Below are 20,033 nucleotides of genomic sequence, written 5' to 3' on the forward strand. Positions count from 1 at the left end.
GCTCTCTGACTCCTGTCCCGCCCTGTGCAGCAAAATAAAGATGAGCTATGGTTTAATCGCTGTAAAACTGACCATCACTAAAAGAGCTTTAGGGGTTAAACAATTTACGCCATGGTTCAGCTCATACAATATGTATCAAATCCAGCACTCAAATTGTCTCATTAGTTTGTGTAATTGAATACCAAGCAAGTAATTGCATGAGCAGGGAAATGGACCCTGCTGTGTTTCAAAACTCTGAATCAAACTCTTACTGAACAAACACACAGACCAACCTACATGAAAATGAAAGGATTATTAGTGGCTAAGAATTTATACTTTTGACTAAAGTTACTTTTGAATTTGAATCCTAGGTGGTAGGGTTAGATGCTCAAAAAGAACATTTAAATTGCATTTTTATATATATATATATATATATATATATATATATATATATATATATATATATATATATATATATATATATATATATATATATATATATATATATATATATATATATATATATAAAATAAAGAAAAATATTGTTATTATTACTGATAATAATAATATGAGGCCACTATTTCTAATGATGATAATTCGTAAATCCCCTTATTGGCATTCACCAACCTCCCCTACATCAAACTCAGAGTTTTGCCCCTGCAAGCAAAGCATAATGTGCACTAGGCTATATTATTAGATTCCCTCTTACGTATTTTCTGGACTATAAGTCGCACCAGCCAAAAAATGCATAATAGAGATGAAAAAAACATATATAAGTTGCACTGGAGTATGAAATGCGTTTGCAAGTGTAAAAATAACAAATAATATCACATATAAGTCGCTCCGGAGTATAAATATATAAGAATATAAGTATAGATATAAGTATAAGTCGCACCCGGCAAAAACTATGACTTATTGTCCGGGAAATACGGTAATTCTAGAAAGTAAGTTTAAATGACTACTATGAAAGGAGAAAGTGGGATGTGTTGTTCAAAGTCTCTTCGGAGGACCTGACCTATTTATTCTTTTTTTTAATGTTTTTGCAGATACAATGTGGACTCCAGGAGTTGTAACATTTCCAAATACGTACGTATGACACAATTACTGCAATGCTACTACTAGGACTATATTAATACAAATGATAACTAGTGAAATGAATTTAGTACATACTACATATACAATAAAATAATGTTTTTGAAACATATTTATGTGGCTACTTTTAACTTTATAAATCTGTTTTGTTGTTGTAAATAGAAAAAATATGTATTTCACTTTGGCGTTATCTATACACTATTTGTCTTTTCCCTCTCCACAAACCCAATCATGTGAGCAGAAGGTAAGCTACAGGATCATACCCGTGGGCCCTCTATTGCATGTATCCATCATCGTATTTTCCGTAGATCTCAACAATGATCCTTCCATTTTGGCGGCTTTTGATTTATTTCCCTTGTGTTTGTGATTTTCTTCTCACTTTTTAATCTGACGACATCAGGGACACTAAGAAAGCCGCTGCCATGCCACAGCATCTGCTTTTCCCGTTGTGTATGTTTGTTTATTGTTTCATCTATGTGCATTTTAACATGGACTCAGAAAACATCCACTATGAATACAGCTTTTCTTCTGACAAATATACATGTCCATCTTTTGACAAGTTTATGGTCTATATTTATGACATGTGATGCTGTTAGTGGTCATTTCAGAATTATATTTGCATTTACTGGGCAGCAATATCAAATTAGCTATAACTGAACATAAATTAAGCTAAATATCCTGTCTTACAGTGTAAAGCTTAGTAGTTTAGACCACTACAAACGTGTTCTGAAATGGATGTACGTCTACTGGATGTACTACTGGATGTTTAGCAGTTCATATTCCAGTCTTCCAAACTAAACTTCACACTAAACACGCCAATGACCAATAACTAATCGCGACCTCAAGGTCCCGAGATCATCACCAAGACCAAAACCGGCTCAAGACCGCAACCCATGTATACCACTGTTTATCTGATCATCTGATTTATTAATGTAAATTTGGACTTCAGACAAACAAACTTTACTGCTGACAGCCAATCACTGCTCTGGGAAAACCAGTTTGTCCAGATTTATGAGCTCAGAATGACCTTGCGTCCCCAAAGAAATATCCTCTTCCAGCAGAGCGTGAAATCAATTCAATTCACGTTGATGTGTAAAAGATAGCCCAATCTGACATCAAAAGATGGCAGATTTATGAAAACTCGTGGTCGTGTGAACAGGACCTGAAATGTATCCTCTGAATAGAAATTAAACTATTAAACTTACTGGTCTGTACTTAACCTTGTGCTATAACTTTGATCTCCGGAGTAAGCTCTGACCTTGACATTTAGTTACACTTTAGCGGCTGTTTTTATGTTTTATGCTGCATGTGTTTATGGAGAGTAAATGTATTAGTGCATTACTGCGTTACCTGCCATACTCACACATGCACACTTTTACGCACACTCCAATGCTTAGCTCTGTAAATTTGACTTTGATCAAGATAATTGTTTATTTTTTCTCTTGCCACACGCCCTTTTGTTACCTGTGGAAACGCTACATCAAAGTCTGGGATCTTTTACTCAACAAAAGTCTTGATTGAAACAGATAAAGCCTCAGGGAGCGTATATTGTAGACATGGAGAACTCTTTAAAATAATCAATGGTTCACCCATTGATTATTTTAAAGAGTTCTCCATGTCTACGCACTTGAATTATGCAACCCAGATGGCGTATCGTGGCGTGACTGGCTTTGGAGAGTACGAGCTTGCAGAAGGTGAGATGGAGCCATAAATTAAGCACTTAAGCAAAGCGGCGCACCAATAAAATAAGATACAGAGGTTTAATGAAAGTTTAATGGGAGTATTAGTATGATCAGCATCCCTGTTGATTTCACAGCACCCTCCATACTGTATTAAACATAATAGCACTGAAGAGATATGTTTTGACCACATGGAGTGTTCACAAGATGACTCTAGTTCTAATTTGCATATGGAACTTAATTTTCCCACCGTGTAATCAAAGCCTTTGATTTTAAAATGTCGCCGTAAGTCGGAAAACAAAGGTAACATTTATGAGTGGTGCAAGGTCAATATTTGAAAATTGAGATGGGCAGATCATCCAAATATTGTTTATGTTATGATGAAGAAATCCAAAATTTGACAATCAAAAATTTAAATAAAAAAAAAATGCTGTAAACTGCCAAAAAAGTGATATTCCTGCACTTTTGTGAGTAATTTTACAGTAGCTTCCCATTTGTTGGATTCTTGTGGGGGTAAACACCATGTCCCACAAACGTAATAACTACCCACACATGTAATAACACAATGATAGTGGCTGATTTATGAATTGTGAGTGCATGTGTGTGAAGTTGAATTTACTTCTTTTTTTTATTATTGGGACAGTACACAATATACAGTATATTAATCTTACCAGGAGAGATGCTTTGTGTAGCTCAAATGCTGATTTTATTAAGTCCCACTGAGATGCAGCATTTCTTGTATATGTGCACCTCCATTGCTCTGCATCCACAAGCAAGAGATTTAAAAACTGACACGGATCAATGTCAAATGTTGACAAGAGTGTATCCGTCTGCATTCTCAATATTTAAATGAGCCTTTATTTGCAATGGCAAGGCTACATACATCTAGAGAACCTTCAAATTCTGTCACAAAACTGTGAAATAAATTGAATTGAATTAAAATAAACAAATGTATTCCAGGATGAAGACAGCTGAACGTGTACTGTGTCGAGACAAGCGCAGTTCTTACAGCTTTACCATTCAGACCTCTACAGCAATCAATTACCATTTGGGCAATTATGCACACCACACACCACAAGCTCCTGAAAGTACATGGAGGCTCCTCTGGAAGGTTGAGGACCTCTGTCATTCAGGAGGCAGCTGTTCCTTCATTTCCAGCAGGGCCCAGCACCTGCTTCTGAAACGGATGGCTTCTTGGAGAGGTGTTCCTGGAGAGATGTCTGTTTAACCATTCAACCATTTATTTCCCCAAAACATGAAGAGTGTGACATTTTATTTTTATTTAATCTTAATGGCAGTAACCAATTGTCCACCTAAAGTTTTACTAAAATGTCCAGATGAATTAGTACTTAGACATTTTACAGTATCATAACGCCAGATCTATAAATAATGTTCTGAAATCTTACAATGTTCTTTTTTGTGCATTTTTCTGTGCTGGCTGATATCTCATGTATAATCTCTAATGTATGAGCCACGTCGCTGCTTCTCATAAGGCTTTGAAGGTTGGGTTGGTTGATTGTCCCCCGGGAACCTGTAACCTAATTATACTGTATGATGAATGAATGCACGCGCTGGCACATACAAAGGCCTAAAGTTGTATAATCACATGTGAGACACGGCCAACCAGACCCTCGACGATTGTCAAAATCCCAATCTAGATGAAACATTCAGTAACTTTTGTGTTTACTTCTTCATTTTTGTGTTTAAGACAAACCCAAATTGCGTTTGGGTTTTACATGAAGAGGAATTTTAGAACAGAGCTAGTTCTGAAAGTACTTGTCTTTTTACATAGGCAATAGCAAAATTCACCATTCACAGTTAGAGTGATCATATTATATTAAACTGACCTTACGAGAAGTACTTATTGGACTATAACATAAGTAGATCGTAATTTGTTAAATGACTTCCTGTTCAAAACTGCAGAACTTCATAGCAGCATTTCAAGCAGCATAGTGGCCATAACAAGATCTGAGCACTTGAGCCTAAAATACAGCGCAATACACGATTACTAAATTATTAAATTCCTTAAAACGTAAGAATCAGGGCTGTAACAATAACTGAATTGCAATCTTTTTTGCTTCAATGCAGTATTTGTTGCAGCAGCAGCTAAAGATACAAAAGTATATGTCATGAACTTTTGCTCCATTTCAGTAGAATAAGTTATTAAGCACTTCACACAATCTTAATTCTTTGGAATATGACAGTAATGATTTACACCAAAGGCTTGTCAGGACATTAAAAAAAGTAATATCTACAATGCAGTTTGCCTCTCTGCAATATTGCACTAAATATCACACCCTGAAATGAAATTTGTGATTATATCGTATTGCAAGATTTGCAGATCGTTACAGCCGTACTTTAACCTTAATTGTTACAATGATGAGGAACCATCATCCTAACAAGGTTAAAGGTCCTTGTTGTGAACAAAAGAAGAAGCGTTTGAAGCTAATTGTGCCTAAATAGCCACAATTCCTCTTGACCGTGGAGGCAAGAAACAGGGAAGTGTGCCGCGGCACTCACCCCGTTCGTCTGCTCATCCGAGGGGAAGGATGGGGACTATTCTCTAGCTAAAGCTAAAAAAAAACCTTTGGGCACCTATATGAAGTACCAATAGGACTGTAATAAGGTTAAAAGCTCTGATAAGTCGATTTTGCATGATATAGGCCTTTTAATTTTTATTTTATTGATAACCAATAATGTAATTTCCTCATGGAAAACATACCTACAGCGTTTCGTTTCATTCATGCATGTTTAATTAATCCAGTCTCAAAGTAGCCCTACCCTGTTTTTTGCAAAAATGCATAACATACCAAAAAGCCTTATTGACAAGCGTTTCACTGAATCACGTATGTCCAAACAATCAAAAAGGCTTTCCATGTGTCACAACTGACAGAGAGATAGGTGAAAATGCTTGGTAAGTGGCTTGGACACGCGATATTGTCTGGGGGCACTCTCCTTTATAAGTGAAAGACGGCAGCAGTAATGATTGACTTGGTAATCAATATACGGTTTAACATAATCCCGGCCTTCGACCAAAGCAGACTGCAATTGGTATTGGATTGGCGCCTGATTGGCTGGAACTTGATTTGATTGACAGGTAAAAATCGGGTATTGATAAAGAAAGGGCCGCTGGGCTCTTGGAGTGAAATTACGGAAAGATGAGCGACAAAACGAGAACGAAAGGTCAGACATAAAAAGGACAATGGAGGTAAATAGATACAATTGAAAACACTGACTATGTGGGATAAGCAATGCAGTATTGTTTACACCAGATAATATAAATATAGATTAATATGTAATAAAAAGACAATCAAAAAATGCTGAAGAGGTGATACAACATGAAATGAACAGAGACTTGCTGTGTAGGATTTTACAGTCCATTCACTCATTTTTGTATAACATCACAACAAAAACTATTATTGACAAGGTTGAGCAATTTTTTATGGATAGAAAAAATTGTTCTGAACAAGCCCAAAACAGATCAGATAGTCTTTGTTGTCAACATCATATTTTGTACTAAATGAAGTGCAAAATAAAGGTTTGCATTGTAACTTTTCTGATAAAGGCATTACACTTCATTACACACAATCATATCACATTCATTAAGTTACAGGTGTTTGTATCGCTGCAACACGAACCTACATTCTTACCATGAGCCGTCTTGCCTCTCCACGGATATGACCCGTAACATTACATGCACGTCTCCAAGCAAAGCAATTACATGTCCATGCATCAGCCCAACAAAAAAATTACGTAATGCACCTACATTGCTTGAAAAGTCCAGAAAATATCGCTCTGTATTTTTTCTACAGATCAAAATCAGTCTTTTCACTGCGTTCATCTCAGAACATTCAGATGGGCGTGGTTTGAGAGGTGGATTAGCCAATCGGGGACATGCATGCTCCGTCTGTATCAAGACAAATTTGGCTGCAGAAGTTAGATGACCAATGAGCTCCTCTATTTCACATGCATCAGTGAAACAAACCAATCTGATTGCACGGTTCGGTTTGAGTTTGGCTCCAGGTGCGACGGGGGGAGTAAAGACCAGACTTTCTCTTCATAAATAATTGGAAAAGTGTGTTTTCAGGCCAACTCTAACACAGTCTGTATCTAAAATTGTACCTCCGCAGCAGACCATACATTTACATTTCCCCTGTTCCCCACACCCTGCATCTGCCATACTTTCATCATTACAACTCGTCCATCAGACTTGCATGATGCTGTATCTAAGCACTTGTGCATTGTGTTCCTGTGCCCTTGTCTCCCACCACATTTCGCAATGAAATCTTCCTCCACAATCTCTTCCTCCTGCAGGACTTTCTGGGTCAGACCTTCTGCACCCTTGGAGAAATCATCGGTTCAACAGGAGGACGTGTGCAAAGAACTCTGTCGTAAGTCCCCCCCCCTAGCACCTCGTCTCCCAACTTTCCGCTCCCCCCCGCTCTAAAGTCACAACATATTGAATAATTCCGATGCAAATTGTGTCCATAAATTATTTGTTTGGACTTGTGAATTGAGAAACGGTGTTATGAGTCTCGCTTTTGCATTTCTCATTCCATATTTATTGATGGGCTCTGCAATGTGGAAAACAACACAAGCCTAATGCATTAAGCACTATATATTTCATTGTAAGTGGAGGCCAGATCAGGTTGCGGCATCATTCAACCAATGTTTTATTAGGTTCCAGGCAAACGATAATGGGATGTGGAGGTAGCGCTAAAGTGTGGTTATTGACAGATGCGTGGCAGCTTTGAAAACTATTGTGGTTGAATAATGAATAACTATATGCCACACGTCTATTGGGTCAGTCTTTCAAGATATTGAACCAGCTTTTTACCCAGTATACAATACTGATGGGTGATACCAGTGATTTTGTACCAAGTACTACTATGGTAAGTACAGCAATATCAATCTATTCTCCCTTGGAGTCATTATCTTTGTTCTAACTCAGCTTGAATTGATTTTTCAAATAAATATATGTGCATAAGCAAAAATGTAAAAAATGTTACATATCGATGTCTTTGCATGGGAATCGAAACAGTCAGTATCAATATTTGTTATCGATCTATCCTTCACTAGTATACAAGTTCAAGAGCAGAACAAATGAATCAAGATTGCATCATCAAAATATCTTGTCTTTCATATATATATTTAAAAATACAGCTTGTTAAACTAGATTCTTGCATTCGTTTATATGTTCCTATTTCAGTTCTCTCTCAAATGTCTCCAATTTCTCCTGCATGTTTTTACAATGTCCCCTTTGAAGTCAATCTTGATTTCAGAACATGCATATTTCATAAAAATTGCATCAGGATTGGGTTCCGCCATGTTTCTGAGCCTGGTCTGCTTGAAAACTGTTTTTAATGAAGACTTCAAAACTTTGAAAACCAACTTTTTCTATTATTTCATACACATCGTGTGAGCTGGCAGTTTGATGTGTTCTTCTGGTGAGTTTTGGAAAAGCAGGTGTTGACCTCTTGGCACAGTCTCCAGACCTCACTGCTGTTAGGATCCGCTCCACTGAAGCTCTGCTGAGGACACGCTCGCTGATTCTTGAATACACTCCCGACATCACCTACAGAACAAGCCAATAGTCTCACACGGCCCAGAACACCCTCCACAGACACAGGTGACCGCAGCTGTTCAATCGAAATAGTAAAACATAGTACAAAAAATCAATGTGAACTTATCTTGCTGTGGAATCACATTCATTTTTGTGCAAATGGCTTTTTCTGTGGTTCTTTATCTGGCAACAATTCCATAATAATCTCTTTGTTTTAGTTCACTCTTGTCCTTGTCTAATTATTCTCTACACCTTATATATTTCCATACATACAGAGAGCTGGAAATTCCCCAAAATCCATCTCTGTGTTTTTCTCTCGCCTCATATATCGCACACACCCTTTGTCTGCACTTTGTCCAGGGCTCGATAACACTGTGCACTCCCAATCGAAAAGCACAGAGTAAGATTTGGGGTGAGAAAGGTCCATGAACCTATTCTGTGGTGGAGACGAGGTTTGCCTTTGTCTGGCTGTACAGAGCGGTTATCACACACATTTTGTAGAACATACGCAAAAGAACAAGAAGACACAGATAGCAGCAGAACACTTTGGATTCTATGAATACAAATCAGAGCCAACTGCTTTTGCAAGCGATGTCAGCATATTGTTCTTTCTTCATGTTTTTTTCTCAGCCAGATGGTCAGATTGTGTATGAATCTTCTATTAAAGCTGTGGAATAAAATAAAGAAGCAAGCTTTGTTATCAAAAATAATTAAATGGTGGTTTACAATACTAGCATTTGTGATAATTCAAACGTCAGCCTCATAGTTTCAGTCGTTGATCACAAAGTAAATTGTATCATGTGTTTTTGTGTATTCTGTTAATGATGTTTGTATGCCAATTGAGAGAAAGCGTTTGAAGATTGAGTTTGGATAAATGTCACGACTTGAGGAACAAATGGAAACATTTACAAAAATATACTTTGAAATTGACTTTGACTTGATCCATTTGCCTTGAGACCACTGGATGCCACCGACATTGCTCAATTACTAAGATCGTTAAATTAGCAGAGGTGCACCAGATAAAAAAGATGTTCTATTTTATGTCTATATTTCAGGGACAGGTCATATAAATAACCATATCTGTAAAATATGTCAGAGGTAGCCAAAACGCTTTTTTTCACTTGTAATCCCATAACAGATGTTAATGTCGAGCTAAACACAACGGTAGAAACTACCGTATTTTCCAGACTATAAGTCGCATCAACAAAAAAATCTATAATAGTGAAGAAAAAAACATATTTAAGTTGCACTGGAGTATGAAATGAAGTATGAAATGAAAATAATATCACATATAAGTTGCTCCGGTATAAGTATAGGTATAAGTATATAAGTATGAATATAAGTATAAGTTGCATCCCGGCCAAAACTAAGAAAAAAGGTGTGACAAATATCCATCTGCATTCCAAGAGAGACACAGTTGAACAGTTGAGGAGATTTGAAAGGAGTTGATATTCAAGGCGTAAGAATCGACTTTGGACTTGAACTTAGGGCGAAATAAACATATGTCGGTGTAATCCCTCATTCGTCCAGGCGTGTTCCATAGTAGAAAAAGCTTCAGTTGTAGTCATCTGGACTCAGTTTGAAAAAATAGACGTTTCGACTCTCATCCAAGAGTCATTGTCAATAAAAGAATTTAGATCGAGAACTCCGATATTAATACTGTTCTGTGGTAAATCCCGCCCATTGGGCGGAGCCTTCCTGAAGTAGAAAGAGTTGTTTGTTTCAACAGAAACTCCCCCCTTGTATCTACCGAGCTAGCCTATTCAGAATCTTAATGGAGAGAGAATGAAGAGAACCAAGAAGCAGGACAAAAGGGAAACTGAACAGAGAAGGAAGGGTGTTTCTATCCCTTATGTGTCTGGCCTGTCGGAAAAACTGCAGAGATTTTTTAGACAACACGAAGTCCCTGTTTATTTTAAACCAGGAAACACTTTAAGACAAAAACTGGTTCACCCCAAGGACAAGTTGCCGACTCAAAAACAGAGCAATGTAGTTTATTCGATCCAATGCAGTGAAGAAAGCTGTAAAGAACGTTACATAGGTGAGACGAAACAGCCTCTACACAAGAGGCTTTATCAGCACAGAAGAAATACAAGTTCAGGACCTCAGAGTGCCGTGCATCTCCATCTTGAAGCCTCTAATCACTCGTTTGAAGACGGTGAGGTGAAGGTTTTAAGCAGGGAGAAAAGATGGTTTGAAAGAGGAGTCAAGGAAGCTATTTTTGTTAAAAAAGAAAGACCTTCTTTAAACAGAAATGGAGGGCTAAGGTTTAATCTTCCTGTTATTTATAATGGGTTACTGAACCCCTGGAAAGGTAGAGGACCAGGACAAGGACATTTAGATGCTAATCAGGTACTCAGGGTGGTTGAGCCAGGGTCTCACAAAGACAAAGAGGATTCTAATAGCCCATTAAGATTCTGAATAGGCTAGCTCGGTAGATACAAGGGGGGAGTTTCTGTTGAAACAAACAACTCTTTCTACTTCAGGAAGGCTCCTCCCAATGGGCGGGTCTTACCAAAGAACAGTATTAATATCGGAGTTCTCGATCTAAATTCTTTTATTGACAATGACTCTTGGATGAGAGTCGAAACGTCTATTTTTTCAAACTGAGTCCAGATGACTACAACTGAAGCTTTTTCTACGGCGAAATAAACAGGCAAAACTCCTCTTTTTCCACGTTTTTTGTCAGTTTGACATATGAACTTTCATGTGGAAAAGAGATGTATTTGTTATATAGTAACTTCAAAGGCCAAGGCATAAAGATTACCACTTAAAGTAGCACCTACACACACTAAACTTTTCAATCTTAACAAGATTTGGACAGAACATAAAGAAGAACTTGTTTATATCGACTTCTAAGCCTGATTTACTCAACAAATACTTGGCAAAATTTGAACTCAGAGTTCACTCAAAATCTAAGTAAGATATTCTCTCCGTACATTTTTTGTAACTAAAATGTGTACAAAATGAACCAAGAAATGTACTCCTGGCTTTTCAATATTTCAGATTTAAATGTTCCAAATATGTGCAATGTTTTTACACATTTCTCTATGAAAACATTGCATTACATTTGTTCTTACATTTATGTGTGTGGGAAGTTTTAAATCTGTAATGACTCTCACCTCTCACCTGCTGTGTCTCGCCTTAAGGCCAAAAACATCAGACTCCACTGTGGCTTGGGCCTGCTCCCACCTCTGGTTTTCTCCAAAATACAGTAGATAGCACCACTTCAGCTTCTGTTCTTTGTATAAACTATTGAGGTTTTACCCTAATGACACCAAAATGACAACAAATTCAAAGGCAAATCTCATTGATGCTTTTCAGTAACACATTAGGAAACACAGCCTGATACATTTATTCTCTGTGAAAACTCCATTTTCCAAGAGCCTAAGATCAAAATGAGCAGTCATGGCCCCGTTTATGTGTTGCATGTCCTACATAAATGGTTGAGTGTGACTCAATGAAAAACAGATGGTTTATACAAGCTTGCTTACGACTTTAATGTTATTTGAAAATTACATGTTTATTTGCTCAAATCTGTTCACTTTGTGGTTACTACTGAGTCACTTCTTTATGGTCGAACGTCAGATTTAGTCTAAGTTGAGTAACAGAGCTTCAGACAGAGCAGTGCCTCCAGTTCGCTTCACCCACAAGGACTGTTGAAAACATCACATGAAAAGTACCAATACAGTGCTGCCCGGTGGTGGAGTGGTTAAAGCACAGCACTTGTATGTCAGGCTCCAAGTGCAGCTGTCATGAGTCTGAATCCCAACTCTGACAGTTTACTGCATGTCCTCCTTCTTCTCATCCCCATTTAACATTCCTGTCTAATAAAGCCATAAAACCAAAGAGAAAAGTACCAATACAAGCTGTATGTAATTGTGGCTATTTTGCAACGCACACAATGATTTAGAATGTCACAGCGCTGAAAATAAGATGACTTTTTCATAGTTTTGGAGTCTGTTGTGGTCTAATATCACTAATATCTAATATTATTCATCAAAACTAATTTCCTGACCTGAATTAGAAACTCCTAAATATTGGCTTCCCATAATTATCACTTTTTGTTAGAAGCAAATTGTTTTAACATTCACACCTTAGCTTTGTATTTGATTTCCTGTCTGCAAGGTTGATTGTTTTGGTGTGAAACACTTCAGTGAGATTTGTTTGAGAATAAGATTAAGATTAATGGCTTCTGTGAAGGTTTCAGTCAGTGACTCAGCGTTCAAGGGAATAAAAAAGATACAAACTTGTTTTTAAATTATCTTACAAGTTCTCCTGACAATTTGCTTTTCCAATGACATTGAAGATTTATCTTTGCAAATGACAGTACACGTATTTGTGTTGCACTTTGCACAGAATCCAGGAGTATTAAAAGTACACGATGTAACCAGCTTGTCCTCATGGAGATATTATTGTTTTGGAACTTGTACTTTGGATAAAATACTCCACAGTATGGCATTAAGCTTATCCATATTACATTTATTCAATTACATGTTTATTCAGCTTGAAAATAGAATAGAAAAACACAGATTCAGATGAGTGTATTAATCCTGCAAGCAACTGTTGGTTTGAGCAGTAAAAAAGTAGTGATATTCTAAGCAAAGAGGAGCTCAATGAAGTACCCACTAAAAATACATTACATCTACGCAGGATTTATATGTGAAAGGCGAATGACAGTTGGAATAAAATAGTTTAAAAACATCAGTATTTCTAAATAGGAAACAACGGCCTGAGAGCAGTAAAGAAAACAGACTTCTTTAGGATAGGACTTTGTAAGATCTGAATGACAGAAGGAAGCCAAGTCTCTGCTGCACTCTTTGAATAGATTTTAACCATGGAATTTAGACTGTTTTTGTTTTTGACAGAGCAGCTGTTGGCAGAAAATAAAAGAAAACCCCAGGAGGCCCTCAATAAAGGACTTATAAAAACAACACAAATGGAAGGACTAACAGAAAAAGAGCTCAATTTCCAAAAGGTGCCGTCTCAAAACCGCGTTTCACAAAAGTCCAAAGATCCGCACACATTTTCAGTTTTCTGCAGTGACCGGTGACATTGGCAACAGACTTTAAAACTAAATTAATTTGTTCCTCTCTCTATTTGAATTACTTTCTTTCTGTACTAAAAAAATAACTAAATCCTGAGTATTTTACAGGATCAGTGCACATCGTTTTAACACAACACGTATTTCTTGACTGCAAATTATTTAATGTTTAATGTGACTATGTCTGTGTGTATTTTCTTTTTCTTCTCTTGATCTTGTTCTGCTTAATTGAAAATGTGTTTTCAACCGCTTTGTCTTGTTAAGCATTGAATAAATAGATAAATCCAGGAGCTGTAGCTGGGCCAGGAGCTGTACCTGCTTTAACACCGTAACGAACGAGTGACATTCCCCCAGTAAAGTTGCATAAAACCCCAGTTATGGACAAAAAAAAGAACACGTAATGAGCATTTTAAAGCAGAGGCCGAGTAGTTGTGCGTCTCCAGTGTGAAAAATGCCAAACCGAATGTAACTCTCCGCTGCTAATGATGTGTCAAGTCTGGAAGGAGAAGTCAAAAGGAAAGTTGCGTGTTTTTTTTTTTGTTTTCACCACTTTCATCACTCCAAGTTTGAGGTGGCAGATTGTGGACTAAGAAAATATCCTTCACATGCGCAAGAAACCAAATATATCGCTTTAACCCATCAGCCAAATAATTCTAAGCCTAAACCAGGGTTGTCATACCTGTGCACGCGTAAAGGCCATCCCGCTCTGATTATCATGCGACGTGAAAGCCGTGGAAATGCCAGCGCAAGGTCACAAAAACAACATTTCACTCTGCATCTATTTGCATTCTTACTTACTTTTTTTTTTTTGTACTCGCACATTGCAACCTGTGCGTGCCAGTTTCCGAGCGTTTTTTCCCCCCCACACACAAAGTTTGCTTGGCACAGTCAAGGCGGAGGTTTAGCTGAACCAACAACAGACTAGTACATAAAACAGCTAGTACAATTAAACCTCGGACTGACAATAGCGCTGCCCCTTATGGTGTTGTTAAAGCGTTCTGCGTGAAATGAGAGGCGGCAGAACACGTGAATCCCTGCTCTGGCTTTAGTGGGACTTGGTAATGAGTTGGGTCGGCTGGGGGGCCTTCGCTTTGGGGCCCCGAAGCTGTCCCCTGCCAGTGTTGCTATGGACATGTTTCCGAGCCTTATCGGGCACACACAGACCATGCAGGCGCTCAGCTGTGGTCACATTAAAGGCCACAGGCTGGGCCACGTAGGGGACAGTTGGAGCACAAAGGGCACATAAAAAAAGAACGTTCTATTGGACTTTAAAAGAGGAGTATGCTGTGCAGCATTAAAAACATTTAAGTTTGGTGCTCCTCCTACAAAAAATGTCCTAAGTCAGTGCTCTTGGTCCCTTAGCTGTCAGTGTTTGTATTGTGAGAAATTCAGGAGTAAAACTAAATGGCCGAACAGGGAGCAAAGCAGTAATTGCTGTTGTGAGTTCTCTTCAGGAAGAAGTAATATTGTGTAATAGTTTTTGAGTTAGAACAAAAGCACATGTTACGTTTTAATCTTCGAAGGCTCGACGTCATCTTCGCTTTCTTTCTGAACTTTCCAGCTCCATTGAGAGTTCTTGGTTGTGTTACTGTGTGGCATTAGAGCTAAAGGATTTTGGAAAATTATCTAATTACAGTTTGTCACAAGTAACATGTAACAAGCATTGCATTTAGATTTACGATTCATATATTAATAATCGATTTTTTAACCAAAGTGCACATGAAGAATTGACCAAAAGACAACCAAAATAATAAGTGAAACAAACTAAAACAAAAACATATTTGTATGGATCCAAACAACAGGGTTAGCTGTTTATTTGCAGAATAAGGACGTGTGTAAGAAATTATACTACTTCAAACAATGCAGTCTTTGTTAATTGCGATTTCGATTCGATGTATCTTGCCGCTCTTGGTAAAGAGAGGAAAGCTTTAAATATAAATGATGTGGTCTGCTCAGCTACAAAAGAAAAAAATGTGTTTACTGATGTAGACTTTTAAATTGAGCCCTTGAAATTATAAGGGAGCCCTGTGGTCACTGTGGTAAAGCCACGTTCCAGCTTTTTCCCTCAGAAAGAACATACGTCTCTCCATTCAAAGTAAAACATTTAGTCATGCTAAAGCTTCTTCCCACAAGACGTCACAAGCGTGTGCACTTTCAACTTTGATCCAGCACTTTAACCATATATATATATTTTCTAGCAGTGTTCATTGTCCATTGTTTGTGAATGTTTTTTCTTTTTTTACTGTGCATTCTGATGTTTTCCAATACAGTTTTCAAACTACAAATGGCAACATAACTAATTGTAAACAATATTAAAGGTGCACTATGTAATTTGTCCGGTGGAGTGTGTGCCACCTGCTTTTCTTCATGGAGATGTTATCGTTTTGCCTCACAGGTTCCACAGTATGGCATTAGACAGGTAAAGGTGTTTTGATTGCTCAAACATACTGTAATATGACATTTTTGCAAACACGTACGATAAATGCTGAACTGTGACATATCATAAGCCAAGCAATAAAAAGCAGTGCACCTTTAAACAGTGTGAGGCAATTAAAAGACAAATTCACATGAAATGCACAGACAAGGCTTTCCACTTCCGCTAATAAAACAATTTTAAACGTGCCGAGGAGCAGCTTTACCTTTCGGCGACTTGTTTATGCAGTTTTCTATGGCAGACTGAGCTCGGCCGTGTGTCATGACTTTAGTTCTGGTTCTGAGTGATGTTGTGAACGACACGGACTGACAGTCTACTCATCACAGTGGATCGTCACCCGAGACAGACTCCAGACCGCTCTGATTATATGAGTTATGATACTGTTTCAATAATGGAGGAAGTTTGAGTGCACTATACAGAGTTAGTAATGCACCTGCTGGTTTTGTCTGCTAAATAGAACTGTGTAAGTTCTCATGCCAGCGAGGACATTTATCAACGTCATAGGCAAGTTTATTTGTAGAGCACAATTCGTACACAAGGCAATTCAAAGTGCTTCACACAACAGGAACAAAATGCATTAAAATCACAAAGACATGACAAAAAAAGGGCAGAACTCAGATTTTCTGACAGTCTGGACCAGGGTTGTTAAAAAAAAATAATACAAATAATGATCTCTAATACTGAACTAAAATTAACTTTACGTATCAATACTAATATTGCACAAGACAAATATGTGTATGTGCAGTTTTCCTCTTGCTTTATATCATAACTAAGAGCAGTAGTGGAATGCATGAAGTACAAAATAAAATGCTGTACTTAAAGGAATAATCGATTTTTGACACACAATCTGAGTCTCATTTCCTCGTGGCGTGGACAGCCGAGTAGTTCTCCCACATGTCCATCATTCCCGGCGTGCAACTGCACATCTGCAGCCTCGTTCCCAGGAAAGCAGCACGTTTCCCTGGCTGCGCATGCATGGTTGATATGCCGGTGTGTGTTAAGCAAATTCCTTCAGTGTACAGTACAAAATAACGACAGAGAAAGTGTTCGAGCTGCTCAGAAGAGACGGAAATCTGTGGAGACGAGAGATGCGACGCGATCCGTCGTGCTAATAAACAAATGCACAGGCTGTTGCGTGCTTCTGCACGAGGTTTGATGGTAGGTGGCCTCTTGGAAAGAACAGAAGTTTGGGGGGTGAGTTTGCGCATGCACATTTTTTTAAAAAAGGGACACTTGAGTTTTCAACTCGGCGAAAAATCCTCTATTATTCCTTTAAGTAAAATGTTTAGGTACCTATACTTTAACAGTGGATAATTTTTACTTATGCTTAACTACATTTGAGAACAGTATCTGTACTTTCTTCTCCACTACATTTGTGAAAAGGACTGAAAAGTAAGAAGTACTTTCTGAATGAGATACTTTCACATATTTCAATACTGTTTCTAATGTACTGTTACTGTTACTTTGACTTGAGTCAACTGAAGTATCATAAGTTTTGCTTCCAGTTTAACTTGTCTCCTTAAATGTTCTGCACTGTCAAATATGCAATCTATGTTACATGAAATGTTTCAACGCTTAAATTGAGGTGCACATTCCTCACACATTTTTCTGCCATTTCTGAATCTATTAGCAGTAATACATGACATACTGTCCCTATAACGACTGTGTAATGAAAAATTATGCTAGAAAGCACAAATAGCACAAATCCAAATAAACATTGACAAGCACAAAATGAATACTGACATCCAATTACATGTTGTGCTGCAAAACATGTTCAGAACCCATCTCGCCCATTATTCCACCGGTTTGACCACAGCATCACCACTGGCTCTTATTTTATCATTTATGCACAATACCTGGGGCCAAATGTGATTTATACTTATGTCATCCTATAAATTGGATTGAGTCTTAAGGACAAGGACAATCACTTAAAGTTACCATATTGCTGTCATGGCTCTCACCTGATTAATCATGTTTCATTGTATGGGCTGATGGAATTCACCTTGGGAAGAGGAATGAGAAAACGCACAGGAGTCAAAGGTTTCATATCATACGTCTTGTGTTTTTAATAGCATGCTCTTTGATTAATGAGGACAGCCGAGTGTGACAGGTCTGATCCTCTGGCGTCAAAATCATTGGCCAAGCCTGATCGATGGCGCTCAACAGCCCCGCCCACTTTAAGTCAGTTTTCCTCTCATTATCTCCATAAAGGAAAGGAAACTTTAAAAAAAATATATAATTTTTGGCGGGAAAACTGGGAAAAGCATGGGAAAAATGAAAAAATGGGCGGACACTGTTGAGAATCTCTAGGCGTTCAGGTTAAAAACAGATGATTAAAGGGGAATTCAAAGTTCGTGCTGTATTCATGTATGTATGTTTATTTTAGCTTCTAAAAGACCTTCAATTGGTATTATAAAAAATAAAAAAGGTTATATTTCAAAGGTACTGTGTAACGTTTCGGATGGATTGTTCACCAACGGCTTTTCAAATGCTACAGAATGGCATTAAACATCTATCGCCATGGAGACAAAGCCAAGTTATAGGTCAGATCTGTGGAGAAGCAAGAATACTTACTAAAGATACATGGTTTTCAAGAAAAAATGCATATGTGATTGAATAAATACCAAATTGAAAACTGTGGAACATTCCAGGCAAAGATAAAGCAGGTGGAAGACAGGAACACTGTAACTTGCTTCTTCACTGTTTTTGGTACTTTTTTATTTATAATTATTTGTGTGCCTTGGGCATTTCAGTTGACTACATTCATACTCAAGTTATGTATGCATAATTAATTTATTCAAATCAGTGCTATGCTTGGATTATTTGGTATCCACCTCGCAATAAAATATCACTTTGCCCAAAAAGTAATTTCAACAAAGTATTTTGTAGAGAACGAGACGATTATGTTGGATTTGATTATGTTCCCCAGAAAAAGAAAAACTTAGAGCATACATTCTGGTGAGAAAGGACACCAGATTCTATGTTTGGAATGTTCTGCTCTTATTTTAGCATGCTTCAAAGTCTTGGAAGTTAGGACTGGTATAGACTTTTCTGAAAAACAAAAAGAAAGCACCTAAATAATAACCCCAACCCGATCCCATAATAGCAATTCCACTCATTTTGTTTATTCTTGGCGTCGTTACAATAAACACAATGCACCGCTTATGTCACACATGCTGAATATTCTATCCCAAAAAGCAGCAAACACACCATAATCCTCGAGATAGCTCACACCCCACAAAGACAAAGCATCTGGTCGTGTCTGACAGGAAGAGCAAATGCTGGACAGTCCAGAGCTCAGACCCAAAGACCGCTCTGATCCCATGATACCTGCTCCTGACAACTCCTCTGAATCAGCAGAGTGATGCAAGTACAGTTACAGCTTGTCTGTTTCTTTTTGGCCCGAAGACTTAATGAGACAGGAAAGGACAGTGTGATGCAGTGAATTGTCGGGGTCGGGATGCTGTCCTTAACCACTCGACCATCGGGCAGCACATGGTTATCTATTTCATAACAGCAGTGACCAAGTCGCTTATTGGGTTTTTCTACTGCTCTTTTGTTCTCTATTCATGCTTTGCCATTTTTTCAGCAACATGGTAGACATTTTTACTGTCTGCAATACCACGGTAAAATGAAGCTAATTCTAAAGTCCGAACAAAAATGTTACTTGCAAGCTTTGGACATTAAGTAAATTCGTACATGGCATACTGGATTTGCTTTGAAATTGTACTTTATAAGCTCAGCAAAAAGCAGAAAAAAAGTCATTCTCATTTTTAAAAAAAGCATCAACAAAATGTTCACTTATTCCTTTTAATCTATCCTCACTGTCATATTTCTCCACATATATGTAACTCCAGAAACACAAAAGTGGAATAAGCAGACGCAAGGTGTTTGGTATTGAAAATAATACCAAACAACAACAACAACAACAACATACAAACAAACACCCAACCAACCATTACAGAACCTGTCCCTGGTTTTCAGCATCACTATTTGGCTCATGTGGCCGTTTGAGCAGGTCATTGCTCGAGGGGAATAGACAGCTGTCTGGAGCGCTGATGGGTCAGACACACTGGAGGGACACAGGGAACGAGAGAGGGAGAGAGGGAGAGAGGGAGAGAGGGAGAGAGGGAAAGTGAGGTGACAAGTCAGTGACGCAGGGAGAGCTGGAGAAACATAGACAGAGAGCGAGCTACCACATTGGATCCCGCTGTGGTTGTAATTTTTAAAGATTTTCGACTG

The 20,033-nt window shown here is 38.0% G+C and overlaps 1 protein-coding gene across 1 annotated transcript in view; it reads left to right on the forward strand.

Moving 5' to 3' along the window:
- Window positions 1–20,033, forward strand: part of cpne9 (copine family member IX) — a 142,201-nt gene that overhangs the window by 44,526 nt on the left and 77,642 nt on the right. The window contains exons 5-7 of the mRNA XM_072449535.1: window positions 1,026–1,065; window positions 1,313–1,315; window positions 7,065–7,141. Of these exons, the coding sequence (XP_072305636.1) occupies window positions 1,026–1,065; window positions 1,313–1,315; window positions 7,065–7,141 (120 nt within the window). The remainder of the gene's footprint in view (window positions 1–1,025; window positions 1,066–1,312; window positions 1,316–7,064; window positions 7,142–20,033) is intronic.

This window comes from Eucyclogobius newberryi, unplaced genomic scaffold, assembly GCF_026437365.1.
Source record: "Eucyclogobius newberryi isolate DKJ021-1_F unplaced genomic scaffold, fEucNew1.0.hap1 SCAF_17, whole genome shotgun sequence".
Classification (NCBI taxonomy): domain Eukaryota; kingdom Metazoa; phylum Chordata; class Actinopteri; order Gobiiformes; family Gobiidae; genus Eucyclogobius; species Eucyclogobius newberryi.